The sequence below is a fragment of the Musa acuminata genome, chromosome BXJ1-5, assembly GCF_036884655.1.
Source record: "Musa acuminata AAA Group cultivar baxijiao chromosome BXJ1-5, Cavendish_Baxijiao_AAA, whole genome shotgun sequence".
Lineage (NCBI taxonomy): Eukaryota > Viridiplantae > Streptophyta > Magnoliopsida > Zingiberales > Musaceae > Musa > Musa acuminata.
In genome coordinates, this window is record NC_088331.1 from 39,750,192 (window position 1) to 39,776,074 (window position 25,883).

Sequence of the window (25,883 nt, forward strand, 5' to 3'; positions counted from 1 at the left end):
CGCACCGCAATCATTCGTCTGAGGGATCAATAGGAAAGGAGAGCCTACTTGCGGGAATCTCTCAACCTTTATCGAGAAAGATTCGTTTAATCGACATAAAGCCCGCGAGCTTGTCGCTTCATCAGAATGAAAGGTAAGCGGGGAGGGAGGAACAATAAGACAAGGGCTGATGGTGGAGGAGGGGACGAGTTGTCTCATATATGTTCCTTTTTCTGATTAGTCCATGGTACCGGCCCCTATCGGGGGATTCCAAGGTGCATGATCATGCCAGGAAGAAATTAATGCGAGCCACGGCGTCGCGCCACTCTATGCACAAGTACTTTGGCTATTGATGTAGCGAAGAAAGTTCAGCATCACCATCATCGTTTACGATGGATGGTAGATGGATGACCACTCTGACCTCCGATGAAGAATAGAACACACCCTGCTAACAACAATTCACAATGTCCAACAAGAATAATAGTCCTTTGGGCCAATTCCAAATAGCAGAAATATAATTCGTCCTTTATCCAAGTGGCGCCACATGGAGTAGATTGTTGATGCCGCAATGAAATAAATACAAGGCCCTAGTTTATAGTTTAGTTTACTACGAGATAAATAAAGGTTTCGACCGCCCACATTACTGTCATCATGTTGACGAACAAGAATCTAAGCTGTGCATTTATATTACACTGTTGGATAAATGATACACAAGAAGTTTACAAGGAGATGCAGTAGATTGAACCACAACCAGCAACTGACCTTCGCCACATCAGCAAGTTTTATATCCGGCAATTGGCCGCTGAGCACAAAGGCACAATGAAACCAATGAGGACGGTGCTATACAATCTAAAGGAAGAAACTTGGTGCACGATTTCTGTTTTATTTAGCTCACAGTAAATTTCATTTGTAAGTTTAATACACATACCTAAATAACATTCTTTCAAGCCCATAAAATTATGAATTTCTAATCTTGGTTGAAATAACAAGAAAACAGATGAATTAGCTGACCTGCATGCTAAATAACAAGAAAAGAATTACTCACTACAGTACACAAACTGGTTGAAATCCAATGTTACTCTGCCTTGCTTGGTTGTATCAAAGGAGTTAAACAAATTACTGCAACAGAAAACAAATGAATTAGCTGACCTGCATGATATAAAATGCCACTCCACATGCTATAAACTTGTAGCAAAACCTTGTACTGATGGAGCACACACAAAAGAGTCCCATCTAATTAGAAAGAAGGACAGAGAGTACCACTAGACCCTGGAAGCTTTAACAGCTGACATTAGATGATGAGAGTTATTTTAGAAAAGAAGACATCAACATTAAAATTGAGAAACAGTTCTTTCAAATGAACCAGACTAACGAATAATAATCAATCATGCACATATCTAGGTTAACCTGCTCTCTCTAACAAATGATCATTTCTATTAAAAGCAGAATGAAACTCTATAGTCTCTTTGCAGTCTGCCAGATGCAATATTTTTATATGGTATATATTTTTCGCTTGTTTCGTAAGGCAGCATAGCAACATAGAATTGAGGATATTGTTTACTTCCACTTGGTTCTTGAGGTGGAACAGTATCAAAAAATGAATCATCAAATATATATATATAGTTGTGAAGGTTCAGGCTTCAAATGGCTTTTAACTTCAGATTCACCAATGGTAGTCTGTTCTTCAGAAATTTGTTTTGTATAGTAATACCTCTCCATTTCATTTTTTTGATTGTTTTGCACATTAGTACCTCAACCTACTAATGACTTCGAATTCAACCAACCACTCTCAGTTTTTCTTTTTTCTTTTTTCTTTGCATTAGTTGTTCCAAAAGTACGTGATTCAAGTAATAACCTCACCCCCTGCCCCAAAAAGCCAATTTGAGTTTTCTGCACATTGGTCTCTCAAATTCAGCTTTTAATAATTTTTTACTTATTAACTAGTTTCTCAAATATTTATTGTCTGTGTAGAAATCACTCAAAAAAATTTCTGGGAAATTAGTTGCTTAATATATACATTATTTATATAAGTTATTTCATACTTACTGTATACATGACACTATAGTATCTTTTGTTTTTCTTGCCATCATTATCCATGTTAGCGTCTATGTTCCTCAATATATTTGCCCCCTCTAATATTGTAAATTTTCTTGTTGAATCTTATAGTTCCTCACATCCTTCATTGTGCATGTTAGTCCTTGGCACAGTAATATTCCTTAGTGTTAATTATGTTAATTCATCAATAAAAGAATACTATGATACCAGGTATACAAGTTCAACCCAGAAAAACAATCCATAAGCCAAACCATTTCAAGTTAACAACATAAATGTCTCCCACCATTTAGCTTTATTGATTCAACAACTTCAGTGCCATTAAAATTTCAATATTATTTTTATGTTACTTTATAGCATAAGTTCATTGTAGCTCCAATTTATCTTTCAAATTTGTTTCAAATGGAAGAAAACAGGCACAGAACTTGCAATTTGATTCATAGACAACACATGCATACAAAAAAACACGTTAAATATAATGCAATAACATTCCTTCAGCAAGATTCTTATACTCCAAATGGCTAATGTGAAACAACAACATTAACCATTTATGCTTGGAACTCAGATTTAAATAACATCTCTAGGTCTTAAAAATTGTCATATATATACATGTATATGTTATCATACATAATTTTTTGTTTGTAGTTGCCAGGATTTAACACATTTCAAATTTTGGACATCATATCTAGGTACAAATGTACTGTACATAACTAGTTCATGAGTTTTCCATTATGCAAGTTCAACATACATGGTAGTCAACTGGTTATCTCCATTATGACATTTAGCAAAGACAGGCAGTGAGCATATTGGAACTTTACATGCACCAAAACAGTTATATATATATATATATATATATATATATATATATATATATATATATTTGTCAAATTAAATAAGTCATGCTATCATTAATATTCCAGAATTGATTCATAATTTGGTATACCAAATAAGCAGGACAAACTTTTTTTTGCTCAAGAAAAAACAACTTTACTAATGCTAAAAAGATTATCAAACTGCTTAAATTCATAACAGTTACAAGAGTATGCATACCGAGCTGACTGTACAAATATACAAAGCGAGATGAACTCATCCAACCTAACCATTCCCTTCTTGTTCTTATCAAAGCTCTGAAACAAATGATCAAGCAGAAAGTAATATAAAAAATATATATAGCAACAAAATATCAGCGACAAAATATCAACAACAAAATTTCACATCAGTGGCTCAAACTAGACATTATGCTCCTTAAGAACCTACACACCTAAGACTGTCTACAAATATTTGGTGTCAAAAAATATTAACTGAAAATCTCCTCAACCAAGCAGAGATGTTAAATAAAGCATGTTTTGTACACCACAGACTGTTAAAAAAGAAGTGAAAAAGTATTTGGTGTCAAAAAAATGTTAACTGAAAATATTCTCAACCATTCAAAGATGTTAAATAAAGCATGTTTTGTACCTCACAGACTGTTAAAAAAGAAGGTGAATCAAGGGAGAAGCCAAGTCTGACAAGTCCCTACAAGAATGTTTCAAACAAATGATAACAAACGAACAACAAAATATACATTGTTTCAAGGTGAAAACAACTCGAGAAATAAATGAAATATAATGCTTAAATAGCATGATGATGAAAGTGTAAATAACTGCAGAGAATGGTCATGAACAGTGTTAATCTTCACTCATTGCATTACTGATATTATGTAAGAGGTTTTGAGATTTGAAAATTTAATATTAAAACATAAAGTTTATTGGTCGCATATAACATCTTTATTGATCAATCACACTAAAACTATTTTCCAATCTGTTTCCTCCACGTAAATTCCAAAAGTAGGTATACCTTTGGCCATATGGAGAATAACATGATCAAGACTATCTTGTGAATGTAGCAGGGACTCATCATTGTATGCTTTATTTTTATTTTGATCCTGGTGTCCACTCTATTTTGTTAAACTTAAGCAAGAGAAACATGTCTGGTTGTTATTTAACCGAAAGCATGATGTAGCCTAGAGGATCTTTCTCAAAATAATATCTAGGAATAAAAACTAACAATACCGTAAATCCCAACTATTTGAATAAAAAATTTTCCTGCCATTGCGAACTGTCATGGTAATACAAAAAAATAAAATCTACGACTTGCAAGTTAACCCCAGCATTTACTAAGGTAACTGCTAATTGAAACTGAATTCAGGTAGTAATTAAATAACCACAATAGTACAACTTGGTAATGAGGTTGAAACGAAGTAGCAACTTAGTGATGAGGTCGAAACAATGGCCTTCAAACATGTCACTAAGGATATGGGATATAAATGTCTGTTATTTAATTGATGAGTAAAAGTGAAACAACAGAACTCATAAGTGACAACAAACACAATCCAAATTTTGTATCCTGAAACTTATTTAACCTTGAGTTCTGAAAACTATCAAGTCAAATAGCAGAGGATGCCTGTAACAATTTCAAACATAAACTATGAAATTATTAAGAAAAGTTTGTATACATGAACACAGAAGTAAGTTGCCTGATAGTCAAGACATTAGGAAAGAAGCTAAGTTACAACTCCACGATAAATCAACATAACTCAAGAAGGAAAAAAAGAAGATTTTCAAAAACTGATTACTATTTCCTGAGCAAAAAGAAAAGAAGCATACATGCCATAGATTCATAGAAAGTTTTAAGACAACATTAGATGCATATAAAAAGAATGACACTCTGAATAGGAGATTCACAAGAACAAACCTCGTAAACATCATCAGGATTGAGATATCCACGGCCCCTATAAGTCCAAGCAAGAAAAGAAAAATAAGACGAGTAGTTGACCATGAAGTACGGATACAAAAAATAAAATAAAATAGTTATATTCTTTGTTTCATTAATCATAATTCAATCTTTAATACAAATAATAACATTTAAACCAAGGTTTGAAATATCGTACCGTACCAACGTTTCGACGTTCGCTCGGTACGATACGATACAGTATACCGAGCGGTATACCGCTCAATATATATATATATGATTTTTTTTTATATATAATATTTTTATAAAAGGCGACGTCATCGAGGCGAAGCGACGTCGCCTTTAAAAAAAAAAAAAAAAAAAAAATATATATATATATATATATATATATATATATATATATATATATATACCATCCGATAACAGAAGGTCCGTGTACCGATCACCTGACGGACCGGTACGGACGGTATTATTCGAAATTGCATACCTTGATTTAAACAGTCTTTATAATTGCATAACCATCCCTATGTGTTGGAAAATATGAAATATGAAGTGTCATTATCAATAAATGAGATAGTAAATTATAATATTCATGTGAAACAAATAGGAAGAGAGAAGGAGAGGGTGAGAAAAGAAGTTAGATATGGGAGGACAAAGAGCACTCTCTCTATTTCAAGAGATACTAAGAGCTAATAGCTCGAAACACAAAAGCTTGATAGGGTTTCAAAAACTAGAATGCTCCACCAATCTTACTTCCTTCCCCTTTTATAGATCCCTTGTACATTGAATCCCTCGACCACCTAATTAATGAATCATAATTTACTAAAAGTCAAGCATAAATTACAATACATATTAAATTCATGGTGCATTGTACTTTGGCGATTTTGAATTTTCATAATTATCTCAAGATATGAACCATTTTCCTCAAATTTGATAGGGTTAAGCTTGGAATTCATTGTCTTGGAACTTAGGAACTCACTATGCACTGCATCATCCTCCCCATGTGAGAAAGTCCGTGAGTTGTCGTCATTATTTTCATAGTAAACTGATAAATCCTAAATGTTTAATGTGGAGTGAGTGCGAACGTTAGGAGGAAGTTCAATCTTATAAGCATTGTCATTAATTTTCTTGAGAACTCAGCAGGACCAATTTTCTTCTCTTTGAGTTTATTGTAAGTTCTTGCCGGAAAACATTCTTTTTTCAAGAAGACCCGAACAAAATCTCGTTCTTCAAAGATCTGCACACAACGATGCTTGTTGGCCTTTTTTTTGTAAACTTGGTTGATAGCTTCAAGCTTCTTATTTACTTCTTCATAAATTTGTGTCATGATAATAGCAAAATCCTCTCCCTTTGAACTTGATAAAGGTGATTCAGATACCTTAACAAGATCAAGATAATAAGGTGAAATACGACCATAAACAATCTAAAATGGACTCTTGCTCGTAGAACGATTAACCATAGAGTTAGAAGCAAATTCAGCACGAGGTAGCATGAGATCCCATTGTTTTGGTCTTTTTGCAGCAAAGCATCGTAGCAGATTGCCCAAGGTTCTATTGGCAACCTCAGTTTATCCATTTGTTTGAAGATGATACGCACTACTATATAATAGGTTGGTGCCAAATTTCTTCTATAAACTTCTCCAAAAATGAGTAAGAAATTTAATATCTTTATGTGATGTGATAGATTTAAGAATTCCATGAAGTTTGACCACATCATTGAAATAAAGGTTAGCAATATAAGAAGCATCCATAGTCTTTTTGCAAGGAATAAAATGTGCCATTTTGAAAATTTGATCAACAACAACAAAAATAGAATTTGTACCTCTTTGAGTTTTCGATAGATCAATCACGAAATCCATACTAATGTCTTCCCAGGGAGCATTAGGAATTGGTAAAAAAGTATATGCACCAAGATTCTGAGTTTGCCCTTTTGAAGTTTGGCATATTTTGCATCTTTTCACATAATGTGTAACATCTCGGTAGATTGTAGGCCAAAAACATTTCACTTTGATGAGAAATACTATTTTATCTCTGCCAAAATGACCTTCTAATCCACTAAAGTGTAGTTCTTAGATAATATACTATTTTCGAGAACATTTAGAAATACAAAGTTGAATTCCACGAAAGAAAAAACATCTTCAATAACATAATCTTCATGATGACTCTTCGTGCATAACTCTCATGTTTCTCAAAATCTTCATCATTAGTATTTCTTATTGCATTAAATCCTTTTAGTTGGGCACACATAGTATTAAGAAGTGTCTATCGCCGATAAAGTGCATATGCAACCTTCTTACATATTCCATTATTATGCTTTAAGACAAAAGTATACTCTTGTAAAAATGTCACCCATCTTGCATGTCACCTATTGTGATTTGCTTGAGAATTTGTATGTTTAAGAGCCTCATGATCAAAATTTAAGATAGATTCTCTTTTAATTAAATAAGGTCTCTAATATTGTTGTGCTTGAACAATAGCATAAAATTCAATATCATAGGTTGAATAGTTCTTTCTTGTATTGTTAAGCTTTTCATTAAAGAATGCAACCGGATGCCCTTCTTGGCTAAGTACTCCACCCATACTCACATGAGAGGCATCACAATCAACTTCATATATTTTAGAAAATCCAATAATGTAAGAACAGGAGCAATGGATAATTTCACCTTTAGTAGTTCAAAACTATTGTTTGCCTCCGGTGTCCATTGAAATACTTCTTTATTTATGCAATCAGTTAAAGGAGTTGCAATAGTACTGAAATTTTGAATAAATTGACGATAAAAGGATGCCAACCATGAAAACTCCAAACATCTTGTAGGGATGTTGGTGTTGGCAAAGTATGGATAGTTTTAGTCTTCTCATAATCCACTTGGATACCTATAAGGGTTAAGATGAAGCCTAGAAAAGCTAGGCTAGAGGTCATGAAAGAGCACTTCTTAAGATTTACATATAGCTTTTTTACCTTCAAGGTTGATAGGATAGTTCTCAAATATTCAATATGATCAAGTTTATTGAGACTATAAATAATAATATCATCAAAGTAAACAACAACAAACTTCCCAATATAAGAACATAAAATTTGATTCATTACCCGCATGAAGGTGCTCAGAACATTTGAAAGTCCAAATGACATAACTAGTCATTAATATAAACCTTCTCGAGTCTTGGATGCAATTTTCCATTCATTTCATGGTTTAATACGGATTTGTGATAACCACTTCGAAGATCAATTTTAGAAAAAAAATTATATCCTGGTTTAGCACTAGCAAGCATATCAAACATATCCCCCACACATGAAATAGAATATCTGTACTTGATGGTAATTCGATTGATAGCTCGACTGTCAACACACATCCGCCAAGTTCCATATTTCTTTAGAGTTAATAGAGCTAAAATGACGCATGGGCTTAAACTTTCCCCAATATAACCCTTGTGCAGTAGATCCATAACTTATTTATTCAACTCTTCGTATTCTTTTGGAATCATCCAGTAATGAGATTTGTTTGGAATGATTGCTCCTAGCGTTAGATTGATTCGATGTTGAATGTCTTAAAGAGGAGGCAAACCACTAGGAAGTTCTTCAGATCAGATGTCTTTGAATTCCTCCAAAATTGCTTCTACTTTACCAAGAAATTCTATGGGCTGGATGCATTCTTTAGTACCTGACATAAATACAACTCCACTTTCTTCGCTTTTTCTTGTCAACTTATTTAAAGTAAGGAAGTTGTTTCCTTGCCTTTGGGTTAAAGGCTTAGGAGTAAATTCCGCTAGCTTTTGTTCCACGAGCAGAGTTAGCTTTAGTAGAGGAATGTAGAGGAACATTAGAATGCCTCTTTGCTCCACTTTTAGCAAGTTTTGCTTCAACTTTTAGCGCTAATTGATAAGGATCGGATAACTTCCATAGTCGTTACATCTCCACTTCATCTCGAATCATAACTCGTAGGCCATCGACAGATCTTGCAACAAGTTGTTCTTTTGTCTCTTAAGTGTTATTTCGGGTCATCAACTTGTAAAATTCTTCAGTGTAGTTGATGACGGTTTTGCTACCTTGCTGAAGATTGTTATATTGTGAAAAAAGAGTTTGAACATAATTAAATGGAAGAAAATTCTCACAAAGTCAAGATTTCATCTTCTCCCAAGATGAAATCTTCATCTTCTCTTTCCGAAGGCGCATCTCTTGCACCTTGTCCCACCAGATTGAAGCATAACCTTAAAGCCTATAGCAATTAATTTTACTTTTCGGTCTTCAGGTATCTCCTTGTAGTCAAAGAATTTCTCAACGGTACTAAGCTAATCAAGAAACTCTTTAGGTTGAAGTCGACAAAGGAACTCCAGCAAGTCAACCCTGATGTTGTCATTTGCACGAAAAAACCTCTCCATGGATAAGTCTCCTACAACTTATTTAGATGTAAGGAGATTTATATCTTCGAATCCATCACTTGCATAACCATAGCTTAAGCCTCTACAGCCATGGGTTTCTTAATGTTTGAGGCACATGGTAAGCTCTTTAACTTATCAACTTAGTGCTTCAATTTTTGCATCCCTTTTATCTCTATTTGGTTGCATCATTCTTTCGCCGCATCGCCCTTTCTAGTTACCATAAGAATGAAGTACTCCAAGAGCGTAGCAAGGCTCTAATACCAAATGATGTGAAACAAATAAACGAGAGGAGAGAGTGAGAAATGAAGTGAGATATAGAAGGATAAAGAGAACTCTCTTCATTTCAAAAGATACTAAGAGCTAATAACTCAAAATACAAAAGTTTGATAAGGTTTCAAAAACTAGAATGCCCCACCAATCTTTCTTCTTTCCCCTTTTATAGATCCCTTATACATTGAATCCCTCAACCACCTAATTAATAAGTCATAATTTGCTATAAATCAAGCACAAATTACAATACATATTAAATTCATGATGCATTGTCCTTTGATGGTTTTGAATTTTCATAATTATCTCAAGATACGAACCATTTTCTTGAAATTTGATAGGATTGAACTTGGAATATATTATCTTGGAACTTGGGAGCATTCAATGCTCATTATGCACTGCATCAAATGCCTAAAAACATAGAGTGTGAAATGATTTTTTTATTTTCCCTCTAAGTTTTCGACCTTGTTGTCTTGTACATGGAAGCTCTTTTACCTTCCAACACGGAAACATCTAAAACCCAAAAGAAATTTACTGGAACAAGCCATTTAAGAGTTTTTCCATTATTGATAATTTGATTAAAGGACTGAATTTCAATTTTTGCACCTAAAACAGCTCAAAGAACATATGTGTAGGTTACCACAGTTCATCATACCTTATTGTACTTAAAACCATATTACTTATTCACCACAGTATAAAGAACCTCACAAGTACAGAAAAAAAGCTATAAACTTTTCTTCTAAAAAAGGCCAGTATTTTGCAGCAAATTAATGGACCCAATAAGAGATCTAGGAGAATCAAAGCAGCTTGCAATATTATTACAATGGGACTGAAAAAATTATAGCGTGGCCAGTTAAGGCTTTGCCAATCACAGTACTGAAAAGGGAACAGCATGTAGAAGGGTAAGTACAATACCTTTCAAGAACTGTGAATAAATTTTGGACCTACAAGAGATTTGAAACAATGCCAATCAACACAGAAGCACCAAAGCCAATAAAAATACTTTATGATGTTCCCAAATAATACACAAAAAGGTCATGAGGCATATTTGAGACACAATACATCTTCTGTTAGATATGCAGCCTAGACAAGATAATTTAACCCAAAATAACAATAAATTATGCTCACTTATTAGTAGTAAAGAAAATATCGAATAAATAGCAACATCAAGGTTTCTAATAATAGACCCAATTTTGATTCAATAAATGAAGATCCATTGAAGAAAAACTAGTGGATTTATTTTATTGTTGTTTATCATTTCATAATCAAAGGCTTAAAACTTTGATTTGATAATCTGTTGTCATGAACTAAGTTGGAGATTTTCACGAAAATTAATGAAACCATAGCACTCAAAATGTTCATTGAAGTACATGACATTCATTGTCAAGTCAAAACTACAAAAAAAATATATATTCACATTAATTGTAAAAGAAAACAATATGAAATGTAAAAAATGATAAGTTAGTAAAGCAGGAAACCAGAGGGCAAGCCTTGGTGCCAAAGTAGCTTAACTGCATCAAGTAACTATCCTCAAACCCCACGTTGGGGAGAGTGTGCATTGGACAAGTTCTTCTTTAGTAAAGCAAGAAAGAGGTAAACCACTCCAAAACAATTTTAATTAGTAAACAAAGCCAGTACACATGATTTTATATAAGTCATGATTTAGTAATCTAGCCCAATAACTCTACTGAAACACCCTGTTAGTTCAAGTTAGGCGAGTGGTAACCATCTGAGTTAGAAGTCCTTTCCTAAGGTTTATCAGAAACAGGAATGGTCTCCTTAGATGAGTCAAGCATGTCCTACAGTTCAGATCAAACCATGCCAATGTAGGGAAGCTAATAATTAGAATTAGAAAAAAAATTGTTTTAACTATATTTTCCACAAGATACTGTCCCTCTTTGCCTAATGATGCTAAAAATCAGCAAAAGAGGTTCGATACATGTTACGATACATAGAAATAAAACGCATGAACAAAAACATAGGATTGCGGATATATAGCCTTATGTCCTGTCCAATTCACGTCATAGAAATTCTACCATAAACTTTTTGTAAACTCAACTGATGGAAGAACTAACCTTGAGAAGAAATTTGTTAAGTGCAACAAACTCTGCGAAACAAACATCATGGATTCAATTAATGAAGGAACTTTTTAAACATCAATATGCCATATCAACATTAAGTGAGCAAGACCAAGGAACTTATGGAACATCTTATCAACATTTGAATACAATAAAGAAATTCAGTAGTTTGTACAATTTAGCATACTCAAATATGCAACATCTTATCAACATATGAATATAAAAAATAAATTCAGTAGTTTGTGAAATTTAACATCCTCAAATTCTGAGTAGCCTTGTCAATTGATCAGATATGACCTGATTGAATACAAAATCTGACTCAGCATAACATGAATATGGATCTGACCCTATAACTGATCGATCCAATTCTCCAACCAATAATTAGGCCAGATATGATCAACATTAATCCGATTTGTTCGAAGGCAAGTTAAATATATAGTCTTACATATTTTTAAAATGTATACATCAAATAAGTATAGAATTTAATCTGATAGTGGTAAGCTATGGAGCAAAATTGCAAGGTAATGATTTGGGGGTAACAACAAATTGTAACATAACTCTGATTCTCATTAAGATCAACTATGGACATATTTTATTCTGATCCATAACAATCTGATTGTGACATATGCAATCATATTAGATTCATTACAATTCATATTGTACACCGATCAAACTCGATCCTGATTCTAAGAACCCAACAACCACCAAAAATCCTTTCTCACTCATGCACTACAAAGGGTCCTCGTCTACATCCATGTAACTACAAAGTGTCCCTTTACAAGCCATATAAATTGTAAGTGAGACCATATCAGCATTGAAAACACAACTGACTTATGTGTCCTTAAAGATTTTGTGAATAAATTGATAATTAAATGACTAAGCATGATCCCAGAGTTGGTCACTGCAGTATCGAATTAGATGCTAAGCAGTAGAACATCTCATGGAACTAAACAAAATTCTACCCATGGAAATGACCAGTTTAATCAATTCAGAAAAAAAGGCAAAGGAAATTCTACTCGTGCATGGATCAAACCCACCTTCAAAGTTCATAGTCCCATTTCCATCGAAGTCGTACATTCTGCAAATCAAGAAAAATCAATACCAAGTCCCAGCGAGGCACTAGAACCAAAGGGGACGAGATGAGGACCTGATCATCTGCTGAACGATGGAGAGGGAGAAGTCGAGGTTTCCGACGGAGAGTGCTCCCTGATCGGCGGTTCATCCAGGATCAAGATTAGGGTACGAAAAAGAAGCGAAAAAGGAGGAGGCGATTGCGGTTTGGGGAGAGAGCGCAGAGGGAGAAGACGGACCTGGAGCTGGAGGGCGGTGATGTTGCCAGAGCGGTTGGAATCGACTCGCTCGAACCACTCCCTGAGAACCGCAGCGTTCTCCATCGCGCTCCCCGAGGACAAGAATGCGGGAGAGAGTGGTGATGGGCCGATAGTTATAGGGGACGGTCCAATCTCCTTGGGTTCTTGCCTTCGACCCACGAGCGAATCCTAAAGAAATGTGATCGCGCGCTTATACGTCCCTGATGTTGGTCCTTGTGCGAATCATAAAGATGTGATGTTGCGCGATTGTTAAAGCGTGGTGGACATACCCAGACAAATTTTGGGAAAAAAAGATTAAAGCTTTCCTTTTAGACAATAAATACGCAATCTTATTCTTTACCATCACAAATTATTTTAAGTTTAGGATGATTTCTCAAGAAAATTTATCCTATTTTCATAATTCTCTAATAATGCAATCTTTTTTGTTTAATATCAGGAATACCTTTAGAACTATCGGGTGAATCGATTCGATCATAATATTTTTATATTATATTATAGTATTATTAAAAATAATATAATATAAAATACTATATTAGTATTACTAAAAATATTATAATATATTATATAAATATTATAATTAGACTTATCCATAAAGATAGATAGATAGGTCCATAAGAAAAGAAAATTAAGAGAAAAGGGATAGGTGCTGACTATCAAATCAAGAATTTTCTAAATATTAAATAAGAAAGAATACTGCTAGAAATATATGAAAATGTGATAATTCTCAGGAAAAATCAAAAAAGAGATTTTTCTCAAAAATTCGATCTTAAATTTATAGTTCCAAAGCTTAACAATTAAAATTTCTTTATTTTTCCAAAGCTTAATGATTACAATTTCCTTTGTCCGAAGAAGAGGAGGAACATGAACATGAAAGGGAAGAGAAAAGAATAAAATAGCTCACTTTCCGTCTCATTATTTGGATTGAAATGAAAAATAGTGTTAATTTTATTTATCCGAATATCTCCGGTTTTGGAGAAAGAATAAATAAATTTAGAAAGAAAAGTTTGTTCTCTCTACTTCTCTATCAAAATATGTGTTTAGATATGAGGAGAGAGGGAACCCATTTCTCTTAGAAGCGGGACGATGCAATCAATGGCTATTCATTAGCTCAGAACAAAGCAAACAAAAACTAATCATCCAAACAAACGAGCAACAAGAACTAAATTTCATCAGAAGCAACCTAAAATCACTTGGTCATTTGTTCATATTTCCTGCTAATTGTTGTTCGCAGTAAAATAGAAAGTTGTATCTGTAAAGTCGAAGACATTTTACAAAAGGCAATTATCTTATTTTTCCATTCGGCAATGAAATCTTTGCACAGCAGTCTCAACATCAAATGTAGAAAGCAGAACAAGCACTTAAAGTTATCAGCTGAACTGACTTCCCCATAGTCAAAATAAGAGAAGAATTCATGGGATGAACTGACTTCCCACAGTTCGATTGCAGCTTCTGCAACTTCTGTTGCACCCAGCACTGGGTTCATCATGTAATCGGTCATGTTAAAGTTAGGATTCGCCAGCGGAGAATTAGCACTGGAGACCAGTGTTCATCAAAAAGAGAGCTGGTGCTGATTTTGCTGTGTGTCCATATTTGATGGTGCTGTACTTCCTGTGTACCCCAGTCAGCTTCCCCAGACCAGCCTTCTGGTGGAAATCCACCATTAGCTGAGTGCACTCGCTGAGACACGACCATCAATAAATGAAATAAACATGTTAGAACTGGAATCCAGGAGGAACACAAAGAGATCAATCAAATGAAGAACAAGGGACATAGACGGGAACTCACAGGAGTTGCTCCTCTGAATAGGCAGTGTGCATCTCGCTAGTTTTCGTCCAATACTTGAACCCTCTAAGAGAACACTGAGCAGTGTAGATTGCAGCAGCAGCCAACAGAGAAGGGCGGAACTTGAGCATTTTGTACTCGACCAGACAAAGCTCTATGATGAAGAATGACAGAAGCTCTAGCTGGATTTGCACAAGTGTGTCATCCATATGTTCAATACATGCATACATGTGTAAACACCCAAACAAAAGAAAGTCTTTACCTTTCTGTCAGAGTCGGCTGCCTTGAGAAACCTTCTCATAAAAACGTAAGGAGTTGGCACAGACATATTGAATTGCAATGTGTTGAGGATCAGCCTTTCCTGCTCGCAAAAGTTAAATAAAAAACAATTGTTCAGCTATTCCAGAGTTTTATTTATGGCAGCCAGCCTGCCATGACTACACAAGCATGAAAAAGACTATTACCATATCAAGTATTTCATCCCTCGTGTAAGCTCGGTCAGAGATGAGCACTAGATCCTCTACCACTGGGACAGAGACTTCCTCGTACTTGCAAGCAAGAAGCATAGCTGTAACTCCCACCAATTGAAGCTTCTTTCTTACCACAGTTTGTCTCGCTAAAAACCGATCTATGATATTTACAGTTAGAAAGAGAGTCTCCTCCATCAGCTCAAATTTGTAGTGCACCTGTGGAGGAAAGTTTCAGGAATAATCATGGAGTATATAAAATTAGTGACCAATGACATAATGATTCTTGAGGATATAGTATATATTCAATGTCATGTTTCACCTCTATAAGCCAGTCGATGAGAATAGCTCTCATTTTTTCATTGATGTCAAATTGGTGGGACATGTACTGGGGACTCGCACAACCTGTAACCTGTATAGGAATGCATTCATTGCATGTCAGGTAATGGCAATCATGTCAGCAAAAGAACTATGATTCGATTATTAGCTTTTTTCAAGTGAGACTGATTAGCATTTAGAGTCTTAATCCCAGATCGATCAATGCATTATTTCAAATAAATCACTGCAAGTAACTTTCATATTACTGGGGGGTCAAAGTTCACCTCGGTTTGTCTATAGAAGTTGTATATCTCTTCTACATATTCAACCACTGCAAGTGGGTTATTTGAATCACAACTATCGATATCCGGAACAGTCTCAGCAACGATATCCTCCATTTCGACCTCCTTGAGATCGCAGTTATCCTACAACATTAATTGCAATTAAAATGGCTCATAAATGAAGTACATTTATAGCAATTGCATGAACTTAAAATTCTTCCCATCAAAAGACGCTAAGCAGTTTGGGACAGACCATTTCTTCCATCTCTTCTACCGTGGGCAACTCTATGTCGTCACTTAAGCTACAATTATCCACATCGATGGCAATAGAACTATCCAAAGCAGTTGAACTTGATACAGATGGTGGCAACATCTCGTGCTGGCTCTCGTTTCCCACTTGCTCATGCTGTCCCACAAACAAAATTAAGCATCTCTGTAGAGTAACAATAGTACATTTCTTGATCATTTAATCGCGCGAAATTACCTGGCGATAAGCTTGTGGTTTGCTTGCCAATGTAGCCGCAAATTTTCTAGGAAACGAACACATCAGCCGGTTAAAGCCAGACAAGGGAACATAAGAGGATGGGAAAGAAAAATTAACTCGGTCTCAGACCAACCTTGTCACTGGCCGTCGAGCCACGAACGATGGGTTCTTATCATCCAAATTACTCTTTCTGTGGAATCGAAAGAGTGCAAGAGAAATTAGATCGGAAGGAGAAAACAATCAGTCGAAGACAAGATCGATTTTTTATGCATTACTCTGTCAATCCCCTCTTGTTGATCGCACAAGGATACGGTGGCGCTCCCACCAAATTCCTTATATCCCTCAACGCTCTTCGATCGCCCATATCTGTGACGGCAAAAGGAAAAGGAGGAATTGAGTCATCTTCAGCTGAGATTTCGAATACAAACATCAGAATCTTGAAGTGAATTCTAGCAAGAACCTCGGAGAGTCGCAGGTTTCATCATGCCCCGGCTGTTCTCGTCAACTCTGTCCATTTCCCTCACCTGGAAACCAAAAGAAACTACAAGATAAACCAAGAAACCAAGACAGCTCGAAGATTCACGGATCGATCCGCCAAGAACCAACAAAACCATCACCAAGAAACGAATGGGAACCTTCCAAATTCCCCTCCTCGCTGCGATCGACAGAGTAGAATCCGCGACTCCGAGGTCCCAGCCCTCAGCTCGCCGTGAGTTCCAATTGGGGGGCGAGGGCTTGAACCAAGCTGCGTCCCCCGTGGATCGGGCAGATCGATGCCGACCTAACGATCCCGCTCTCGACAACTCGCTCTCTCTCTCTCTCTCTCCTCGATGGGGTTTGGAAGAGAACAAAAAGGAGAGGGTCGAGGGGGAAAAGAAGGAACCTTTGGACGTGAAGAAGGGGGCGATGTCCGGATATGCTTCCCCCAGTGGCGATCAAAGCCAACGGCCGGTAGATCAAAGCCGTCGGATCACATCTGGACGGATAAACGCACTCGACCTTCCAACGGTTAGTTGCGTTTCGAATTCTCATGGGTTCGCACGCAACGGTTCGGCGTTTCCTTCTTTAATGGTTTTCCGTGAGGGGAATTCGGGGGTCCATCAGACGGCCGTGGCTCGGTGGTCCCATAGGGTAATCGATGTTTACCGTTCACTGACAGCCGTCCGATGCCCTGTCCCGGTCGTCCAAGGAGCGTGTCGGAAAGCTGCAGTTCAACTGTGCATATCAAATTGTTTCACGCATCCCAAAAAGAACAAAAATAATATTTTTAATTATCACAAATCCAAAAAATATTCATTTCAGAATCAGATGAAACTGTTATTGTTGACTTAAATTCATCAAATAAATGAAACAAATTTTTTTTATGAGAAAAGTTCCACAAAGTTGTGGGGCCAATATGGTGATTTGAATTCATTGGGCATAGCACTGTTCATGTCAAACTGGTAATCATAACTTCAAAGTTGTTTTTACCTATCTATCCTTGAAATGTTTAGAATATTTAGGTTAATTTTACACTAAGCATGAATAATAGTGATAATTAAACATCTATAATTTTTTTCACTACTATATTAGTTTTAAATAATATTATAATATTTTTAAGTATAACTATAGTGTTTTTAAAGCCTTTACAAAAATATTTTCATCAGAAAACAAAATCTCAAAATATATTACAAACTCAATTTATGTATTAATTTTTTTATTTTTAAAAATTATATTGAGATCTTTATATTTACGAAAGTAAAATATTGATATCTTCGTACAAAGTTAAAAAGATAATATCATAAAGGTAAAAATAAGTTTTGTTGGAGTAACGAATTAAATGTTTTACTTTCGTAAATATAATAATTTCAAAATATCTTTTGAAAAGGAATCGAGACGATAGCTAATTATAAGATATATAATTAGTTTATTTTATATATATTATTAGTTTATGATTAATAATATATGTAAAAACTTGAAATCTATATTACCTACCCTTTATGACCTCTCTAAAAATTATCATAAATCTATAAAAACATACTGTAAAACTAAAACTATGGATCGATTCATTTTGCAGACCGACCAATCCAATGCAAAATCTTAAAATGAAAAGGCTTTTTCTTAGAATTTCACTCAAATAATATATATATATATATATATATATATATAAAGCGGAAGAGAACGGGAAGACCTCTTCATACTAAATGAAGAGGCACCAATAAAAGATCTTATTACCAGAATATAAAGCTGACCAGGGAAAGTAAAAACTTTGGGACTCGGAAGTGTTAGGAGGAGCCTGTGTTCCCTGCACAGTGGACAACTTTCCCTCCCAATGGCGGCAGCCAAACACTCAAAACGGTGGAGTGCAATTAGAATGTGATGCTTCTTTCAGATCTGACAATGTCATGTTACGCCCACTGCATTGCAATTAGAATGTGTTCAGGAGACGCCCATTCTCTTGCAAATTTTGCTAGAGTTGATGCATTTTTGAAATGAGTATGAGAAAAATTCTAAATTTCGTCTTCCTGTTTTGTTGTTAATTCAGTTTGATTGAAATGTTATTATCTTAAACTTGATCCCATGGTGAGAGGGGAAGAGAATAAGTATTTTAGATATTTTGATTATTCTAGAGTAATGATTCCATTTCAAACACTTAAGTATTATAGTTAATTCAAACATAAGTATTTTAGATATCGTGAATCGCGACACTAATAATTTATTTTGTATTATTCAATAAAATTCTCTTACATATTCAAAAAGTATTGGTTGTGTTATCAGGTCACATCATCTCATCATAATGTATATACATAAATACATGATCTCATCATAATATATATACATAAATACATGAAAAATATATTCATGCTATTTTTATATGATTCTATCTCACTTTATTTTTTTTATCTATTTATATATTCATATATTAATAATTTAATATATCTATTATAATATATTTAAGTTAATTATAAACTACTCCTGTAATTAGCTATCATTAACATCTTAATATTTATACTTTCAAAAATTACATTAGGATTTTTATACTTAAAAAATAAAAATATTTAATCTTATTTTTTCTCATATTGTCGATTCTATTGATGAAAATACCATATATGCTCAATGAAAAATCAAAGTGAGACAAAATCAGCATGTGCTCAATAATAAACTCTATGATATTTTTGCCAACAGAATAAAAAAATAAAATTAAATGTTTCGGAATTGTAATGTAATTTTTAAAAGTACATAGATCGATGCTAAAAATAATTAATTACATAAATTAATCTATAATTAGCCCAATATATTTATCTCGACTTTAAGTACACTTAAAAACAGCATATTACCTAATCAAACAACCTCTCTCAAACGCACTTGAAACCAAGAGCTAAAACCACCATGATCATCATCGCATCACCAACAGATGGCACATCCAACGGACGTAATTACTTTGCCATATTTGGTTCCATTCACGTCGAGTGATGCCATGGATTACCTCATCGACTCCTTTCATTTCATGCTCCCACTTGTTTAAGTTAAATCCTGAACCCTACCCGACACAACTCACCAATCCCACATCCAATTCAACGCAAAGCGAATACAGCTGATCCAGTACGCGCGAGCCAACACAAAATACGGCAGCAAGAGCCCACTAACAAGCGAAACGCGTCCAAATGACACGCGGTCCGACCCAACGCACGGGACTCGAACAAAGTATATTAAACCAGGGCAAATCCGATACCGGCATTCATGAACAGAAGACGGCTGCCATATCCCACTATAAACTGACACGTGCCAGTGGTCTTACTGCTCATCGACAATATTTTAAGCGTGGGCCCCGCCAGATTTGTCCTGAAACCTGAATCCGATCCGAGGACACGCAAATCGCCAACCCATGCTCGATTCGACCCAGAGTGACTTGAGATAACATATTTAACGAACTCGCCTGCCCCGTTTGGGAAGCTGGCGATCGACAACACCGGGGTTCGTCTCTCCTCCTCGTTCTTGTCCGAGGGAAGCAACCACTAGGCATTGCGATGGATCCTTACACGGTAGGGTATCAACTCCGTCCACCCATGAGGGATCAAAGCTAATATTCTATTCTTCTTTTCTTCCCCAAACTAAGGAAGTCGAATGATCGTCGAATCTTTGGTCTCCCTGGTTTTTTCCTCTCGATCTTTCGCTGTAAATCGAATGGTTCGAGTTCATTGTTTTGGTTCTGATCTTTTACCGATTTGTTTAATCCGTGCACCTGTTCTCATTGATCTTCCTTCTTTATTGGGTATCGCGGAAGGTTTGGATCGTTCGAGTTGTTGCTGATGATTCTTTTTGGGGTTCTGTAAATGAGCAGCTTGCCTTCTGTCCAGCAATTACAGTGCCTGAAGTCCATGATTCAGATGAAAAGCTTCTTCAGACTGGAGTTTTGGCCTCATGCCTTCTGTCCACCATGATGGATTCAGGAACTTCATGCACAGGGATGAGGAGGTAGTCTAAGTTTCTTCTACTTCCTCGAAAGGTATTCTGTCCAACTGTTTCATGTGATTGTTGCTTTCAGGTGAACTACTTCCCTTCCAGGTATGATCCTGTTCGACATGCAGAGAGGTACCCAGTTCCCACCTCTGTTGTTAATGCAAGGCGGGCGAAAGTGAGTCCTTTTTAAGTACATTTGCGACTTCCCTGTTTCTCTACGATTAGTGTTGCTCTGATTTCTAAAGTATTTCCCCATATTTCTCTTTTCAAATGTAATAGCTTCAAATATTCCCAAAAAATTTCTTCATTTTATTTGCGGCAGTAATTGATTGAAGGTGATTTTGTCATTAAGAATGTTAACAAAAATAAAGAAACTCAAATGGTGTTAGAGACTCGAAATCAAGGTGTTCGTTGAAGTCATAACTCCTAATGTTATATTCGTATATTTGTTTCTTTTTAGATAAATAATTCAACATACGTTTCAATCAATTTCATTTTAGAAGATTCAAATATTACATAATTTGTGCACTAAGCGTTTACAACAAACTCAGAACCTTCAATCACCTAATTAATTGATCCATTAAGGCTTTCATCGGTTTGCCGTCTGACCCAATTTCAATCACATAATTAATTAGTTCGGAGCTCTTACGTGGCATCCGACTACCCACACGACACGACCGGCACTTGGTGACCTGTTCACCTTCGTTCAGTCCCCTCGTCGTTCCCATGTTCCGTTGAAGCGGACTGCGGCGTTGCGCAGCGGACGCTCCCATTCGCGGATCGCTGGCCCTCCCCACCGCGAAACCCGCACGTTCAGATCCCTCCAACTCCGCCTCTCCCGCCCCTATTTATACTTCTTCCCCTTCCCTCGTCTCCTCCTCTCCAGCCCCCCGCGCCCTCACTGTCGCCTCGTTAAGCCGTCTTCTCTCGCCGTCGAGGTAACCAACGATCAAGAATCCTCGATCTTGATCTCCTCCTCTCTTAGGTTCAAATTCTTTTGGGGTTTGTGATCTATCTGAATTCTTGAAGTGGGGATTTGCCTTCTTGTTTAAGATCGGGAAATCGTGTGTGCGTGTCTGAGTCTTGCTCTTATCGGACCTTTGATCGTCAATCTTTTACTGATTATTTTATTGGGATTTGTCTGATTCTCGTTCTTGTCGGACCTCTGAATTCTCGGGGATTTGTCTCTCTGTTTAAGATCAAGAAATAGTATGTTTGCCGGAGATTTGTTCTTATTCAAAATTTTCCTTCTCTCTTTTCTGACATCTTTCTGATTTTTCGATATTTCTATTCTTCCCTATGGGTTCGGTTTCTGAACCTTTATGTGTGTCTCTGAGTCTTGCTCTTGTCGGACCTTTGATCTTCCATCTTTAACTGTTTATTTTATTGGGATTTGTCTGATTCTGGTTCTTGTCGGACCTCTGAATTCTTAGGGATTTGTCTCTCTGTTTGCGATCAAGAACTAGTATGTTTGCCGGAGATTCGTTCTTATATAAAATTTTCCATCTCTTGGGTTTATGCTGTCTATGTTGGGATCTCTCTCTGATTTGTCGAGATTTCTGTTCTTCTCTGTGGGTTTGCTCTCTGAACCTTTATGTTTGTGATCAAAAAATCATATGTTTGCTAGAATTTCTTGCTTCCTCTCTTAAATTTTAGTCTCTAGGGATTTATCTTCTCTTACTTTCTTGGGTTTGCTGTCTGAATTCTCGAAGTGTGAATTTGCATTTATCTGCCATGGGATAAGGGAAAAGAGAACTTTCTTTTTTCCTTTTCCTAGGATAACAGATAACTAAGAGCTTAAAACTCATTTACAATGATTTATATGCTAATTCAAGGTTGCCTCCCAGGTTCCCTTCCTCTCCTCTATTGTACATTTAGGATCTCAATTTTCTCAACTACATTTTATAGAATATAATACTTCAGTTCTCAACAATCTCAGTTAATAACCTCAATTTACAAGGACAAGTTATAAAACATTTTTAAATTATGCAACATCAGACTGAACGATGTCAAAATTGTGCAACATCAGATATCATCACATTGAACTTTTTTTCTGCCCCTGTCAGATAATGAACAATGGAGCGTGTCTATAACCAAAACTGTCATGCAACTTGATTCTTTGGAAACGTGATAGCTTGATTTTGAAATTTGGTGTTTTGCTTTGGAATTTGACAACTTCCTGTACTTAAAGAATTTCTCATAGTCACTGAGCCAATTGAGAACTATTCAGGTTGAAATCATCCAAGGAACTCCAGCAAATCAATCTTGATATTGATGTTTGTATGTAGAAATCCCGCCATAAATGACACTCTTGTAGCTTGTTTGGTTGCAAAGGGTTTCACGATCCTGGACCCGTCACTTGCATGGTCATGTGTTGAGCTTCTAGAGCCATGGTCTTCTTGACATTCAAGATGCATTCTAAGGTCTTCAACTTGTCTTTGTAGAGCTTCAATTTATTCATCCCTTTCATCTTTATCATGTGTCCCATCATTCCTTTGCCACATTGCCCTTTGTCCTCTCTATTTCCGATAAGAAGTGGGAAGTAGACCAAGAGAATAGCAAGGTTCTGATAGCAAATGATGTGGAACAAGAAGGGGAAGAGGGTGAGAGGAAATCTAAGCTATAAGAACAGAGAACTTCCTTTTTCGTTTTTTAGGATAGCAAAGAGCTAAAAGCTCAATTACAATGATTTACCTCCCAAACTTTCTCCCTCTCTCATCTTATGGGTGATTTATACATATAATATCTCAACTATCTCCTATCTTATTAATTAGTTTGGCTCTCAACAACCCTAATTAATGAATGACCTCAATTTACAAGGACACAATTTACAGAATGCTATTATTTATGGTGCCTTAGAACTTGTTTGGGAATTTGAGAATTTGGTTTTGAAATTTGATGTCTTGCCTTGGAATATGATAGCATTGAGTTGGAGATTGGTAACTTATATTAGATTCAAGTGTCTTAAAACTTAAGATCATTATTATTTTATTATTGAATGCCACCATTTTATTCTCCAATATTTCCAATTACTTATGCGTTACATTAACAATCAAGTAAACATATATTTGTTGTGGTTTTATTTTTTCTTTAGTCATGAAGCAATGGAAGTGCAAATTGGAGTCTTGATCGTATATTTTTCTCATTTATATGTGCTAATTCATCAAACAGTATTTATTGATAGGCATTTCGCGTTGGAATTTCAGATTCATAGTTTGCCCTGACTAGGTCGTTGCAGTTGCAGTTTGATATATGCAGAGTTGAATTGCTATTCTAGTGTTACTTTCTTCATGTACTAATTTTCCTCTTCAATGGATTATGCTATTATTGAATTAGTTTGGAGTCTTTGGACCTCGTGTAACCAAATGACTTGAGATGTCTATGCCTTGTCTTTTACTTTCCAGCATATCCAGTCATGAATGATACAAATAGGGGCACTCCTGAGAAAAAGCTTTACACACGATTGAGGTTATGGCAATTCCCAGACAAGTATATACTTGAACCAATCGATGGCACTGCTGAGTCATTTTTGTCAATCAGTCGTTTTGATGGATCAATTAACTTAATAGGTTTGTTCTTGATGCCCTGCTGTTGTTCTGCTGACTCCTTTATTTTCACTCCCTAATATTGTTTGAAATAGCATAAGCATGGTAACAGGACTTCCTTTTTTAATCCCTTATCATCTTATGTGTGCATATATGCCCACATCAGAGATGGTTGAAATATTCTTTTTCACTTTTGATGAATACACAAACCATATGAGTCTTTGTAATATGGGAAGACAGTGATCAGTTATAGTATAACTGTTCTTTAGCTTGACCATTTTACCTCACTATCCATGTGATGTGAGGAAAATTTTACAGATAGCAAACTCTTGACCTTCAATCATTGATGAAGTTATATATGTTGTGAGAAAACTGCTGCTGTGTGTCTTTGATTGGTGGTAACAAGAGCTTAAATGATGGAAACTACTGGAAGTAAACCAAGTGAGACATGGTATATTCTGATATATTTCTTCTTTACTACAACAATCATGCTCTTGCGGAGCAATAATATAGAGGAATTCAGAACTTAAAATTACAGTCTGTAGTCTTGTTATACAACTTATATAAAGCACTTTTATTTTCATTAACAAGCATCCAAGTGATTTACCCGAGTCGTAATGGCTGTTACAGACTTGATCTCATGCATGCTAACCTGTTTAGAATAGTAGATAAGGATAAAATTTAGAAAAAGCAACCAACATAGATAGTTATAATAGCTGTAGTTATTTCTACTTTGGGTGGAAAATAACCAGCCTACTGACTTTGTACTTGAGATGGATATTCATCCTATCAAATCATCTTTTGGTGCTTTCAATGGTCGAGGAAGAATCAAAGTAAATTAGAAGTCCTTAAATAATTGAATACACCACCATAAAATGTGACTAATGCTTGCTCAAGAAATTGATACATTATTTAAATCTAGACATGATTAGTATAAAGATTCAATTAAGATTCAAGTAGATTTATAAATCTGACTGTTAGTATCAAATTTGATCGACAATCTGATACATAGAAATTGATCTGACCTGGCTTTCATCTTTGATTCCTATTGCTTTTAAGATATGAATATATCTGGTCAAATCCCAATGTGGAAACCTGATGAGATCTCGGATGGTGGAAATCCAAGCCAACTTCCTGAGGAAGCTCAGCTTGAGATAAAGTTCTCTTGAAGTAGATGATTTGCCAGGCTCTTGGTCTAGACCTCGACTTGAAATGGTGAAGATCATTCACTGAATGAAATACTTCACTTAATGTTCAACTATTTTTTCTTTTTATTTTTTGATTCCAACTCTTGAAAACGCATTCAACATGATGTGTTTATCATTTTGCTCCAATGTATTCATCAAAACTTTCTTTCTATATATGCTGTACAATTCTCTATGACATTTATGCTACAATTGTAATTTTGTAACTATATGAAATTGTGAACCATGTCCATATGCGCACATATATATCATGTAAAATTGTTAAATTGTGCATTGTCATTTTATGTAGGGTCAAATTACATGATTGAGTAAAAGTGTCATCCATTGCGGTGGCCCTGCATTTGAGTTTTATCAGTTCTATTTGATATCCAGTAGCTTCTCCAATTCTCTATCTTCGTCTGCCTATATCATCTCTGATAGCAAAAATGGTCATAAATTTTCTTCCATCCAAGGATTCTTTTACCAAGTTGTTTATCACTAATTAGTACTGGAATTATTTTGATCTTATTATGTATCACTAATTAGTCAAATTTTTTAATGGCTCTTGG

The 25,883-nt window shown here is 35.5% G+C and overlaps 3 protein-coding genes across 5 annotated transcripts in view; 1 reads left to right on the plus strand and 2 right to left on the minus strand.

Moving 5' to 3' along the window:
- Positions 1–483: 483 nt before the first annotated feature.
- LOC135674257 (uncharacterized) lies at positions 484–12,947 on the minus strand. Its single transcript, XM_065183927.1, has 10 exons — positions 12,793–12,947; positions 12,630–12,688; positions 12,520–12,560; positions 11,480–11,511; positions 10,320–10,348; positions 4,765–4,801; positions 3,490–3,546; positions 3,082–3,158; positions 1,025–1,098; positions 484–781 (listed from the first exon to the last, which is right to left on the minus strand). The coding sequence occupies exons 1-10, from the start codon at positions 12,874–12,876 to the stop codon at positions 762–764; spliced, it is 510 nt and encodes a 169-aa protein (XP_065039999.1). The 5' UTR covers positions 12,877–12,947; the 3' UTR covers positions 484–761.
- Positions 12,948–14,118: 1,171 nt separating this feature from the next.
- On the minus strand, positions 14,119–17,027 carry LOC135675086 (G2/mitotic-specific cyclin-2-like). The gene is made up of 12 exons (XM_065185357.1): positions 16,781–17,027; positions 16,606–16,669; positions 16,421–16,511; positions 16,279–16,335; positions 16,146–16,191; positions 15,915–16,067; positions 15,665–15,805; positions 15,385–15,474; positions 15,060–15,281; positions 14,858–14,956; positions 14,599–14,777; positions 14,119–14,490 (listed from the first exon to the last, which is right to left on the minus strand). The coding sequence occupies exons 2-12, from the start codon at positions 16,658–16,660 to the stop codon at positions 14,340–14,342; spliced, it is 1,284 nt and encodes a 427-aa protein (XP_065041429.1). The 5' UTR covers positions 16,661–16,669; positions 16,781–17,027; the 3' UTR covers positions 14,119–14,339.
- Positions 17,028–20,056: 3,029 nt separating this feature from the next.
- The window catches only part of LOC135674258 (phosphoinositide phosphatase SAC6-like), a 33,137-nt gene continuing 27,310 nt past the window's right edge, over positions 20,057–25,883 (plus strand). Inside the window, exons 1-4 of one of the 3 annotated variants that reach the window (XM_065183929.1) lie at positions 20,057–20,167; positions 20,467–20,600; positions 20,671–20,760; positions 23,990–24,154. In XM_065183929.1, the coding sequence (XP_065040001.1) occupies positions 24,001–24,154 (154 nt within the window). In that variant the 5' untranslated portion in view covers positions 20,057–20,167; positions 20,467–20,600; positions 20,671–20,760; positions 23,990–24,000. Of the gene's footprint in view, positions 20,168–20,466; positions 20,601–20,670; positions 20,761–21,261; positions 21,524–23,989; positions 24,155–25,883 lie in introns of those variants that run through there. The other 2 variants (XM_065183928.1, XM_065183931.1) reach the window with 2 other exon arrangements.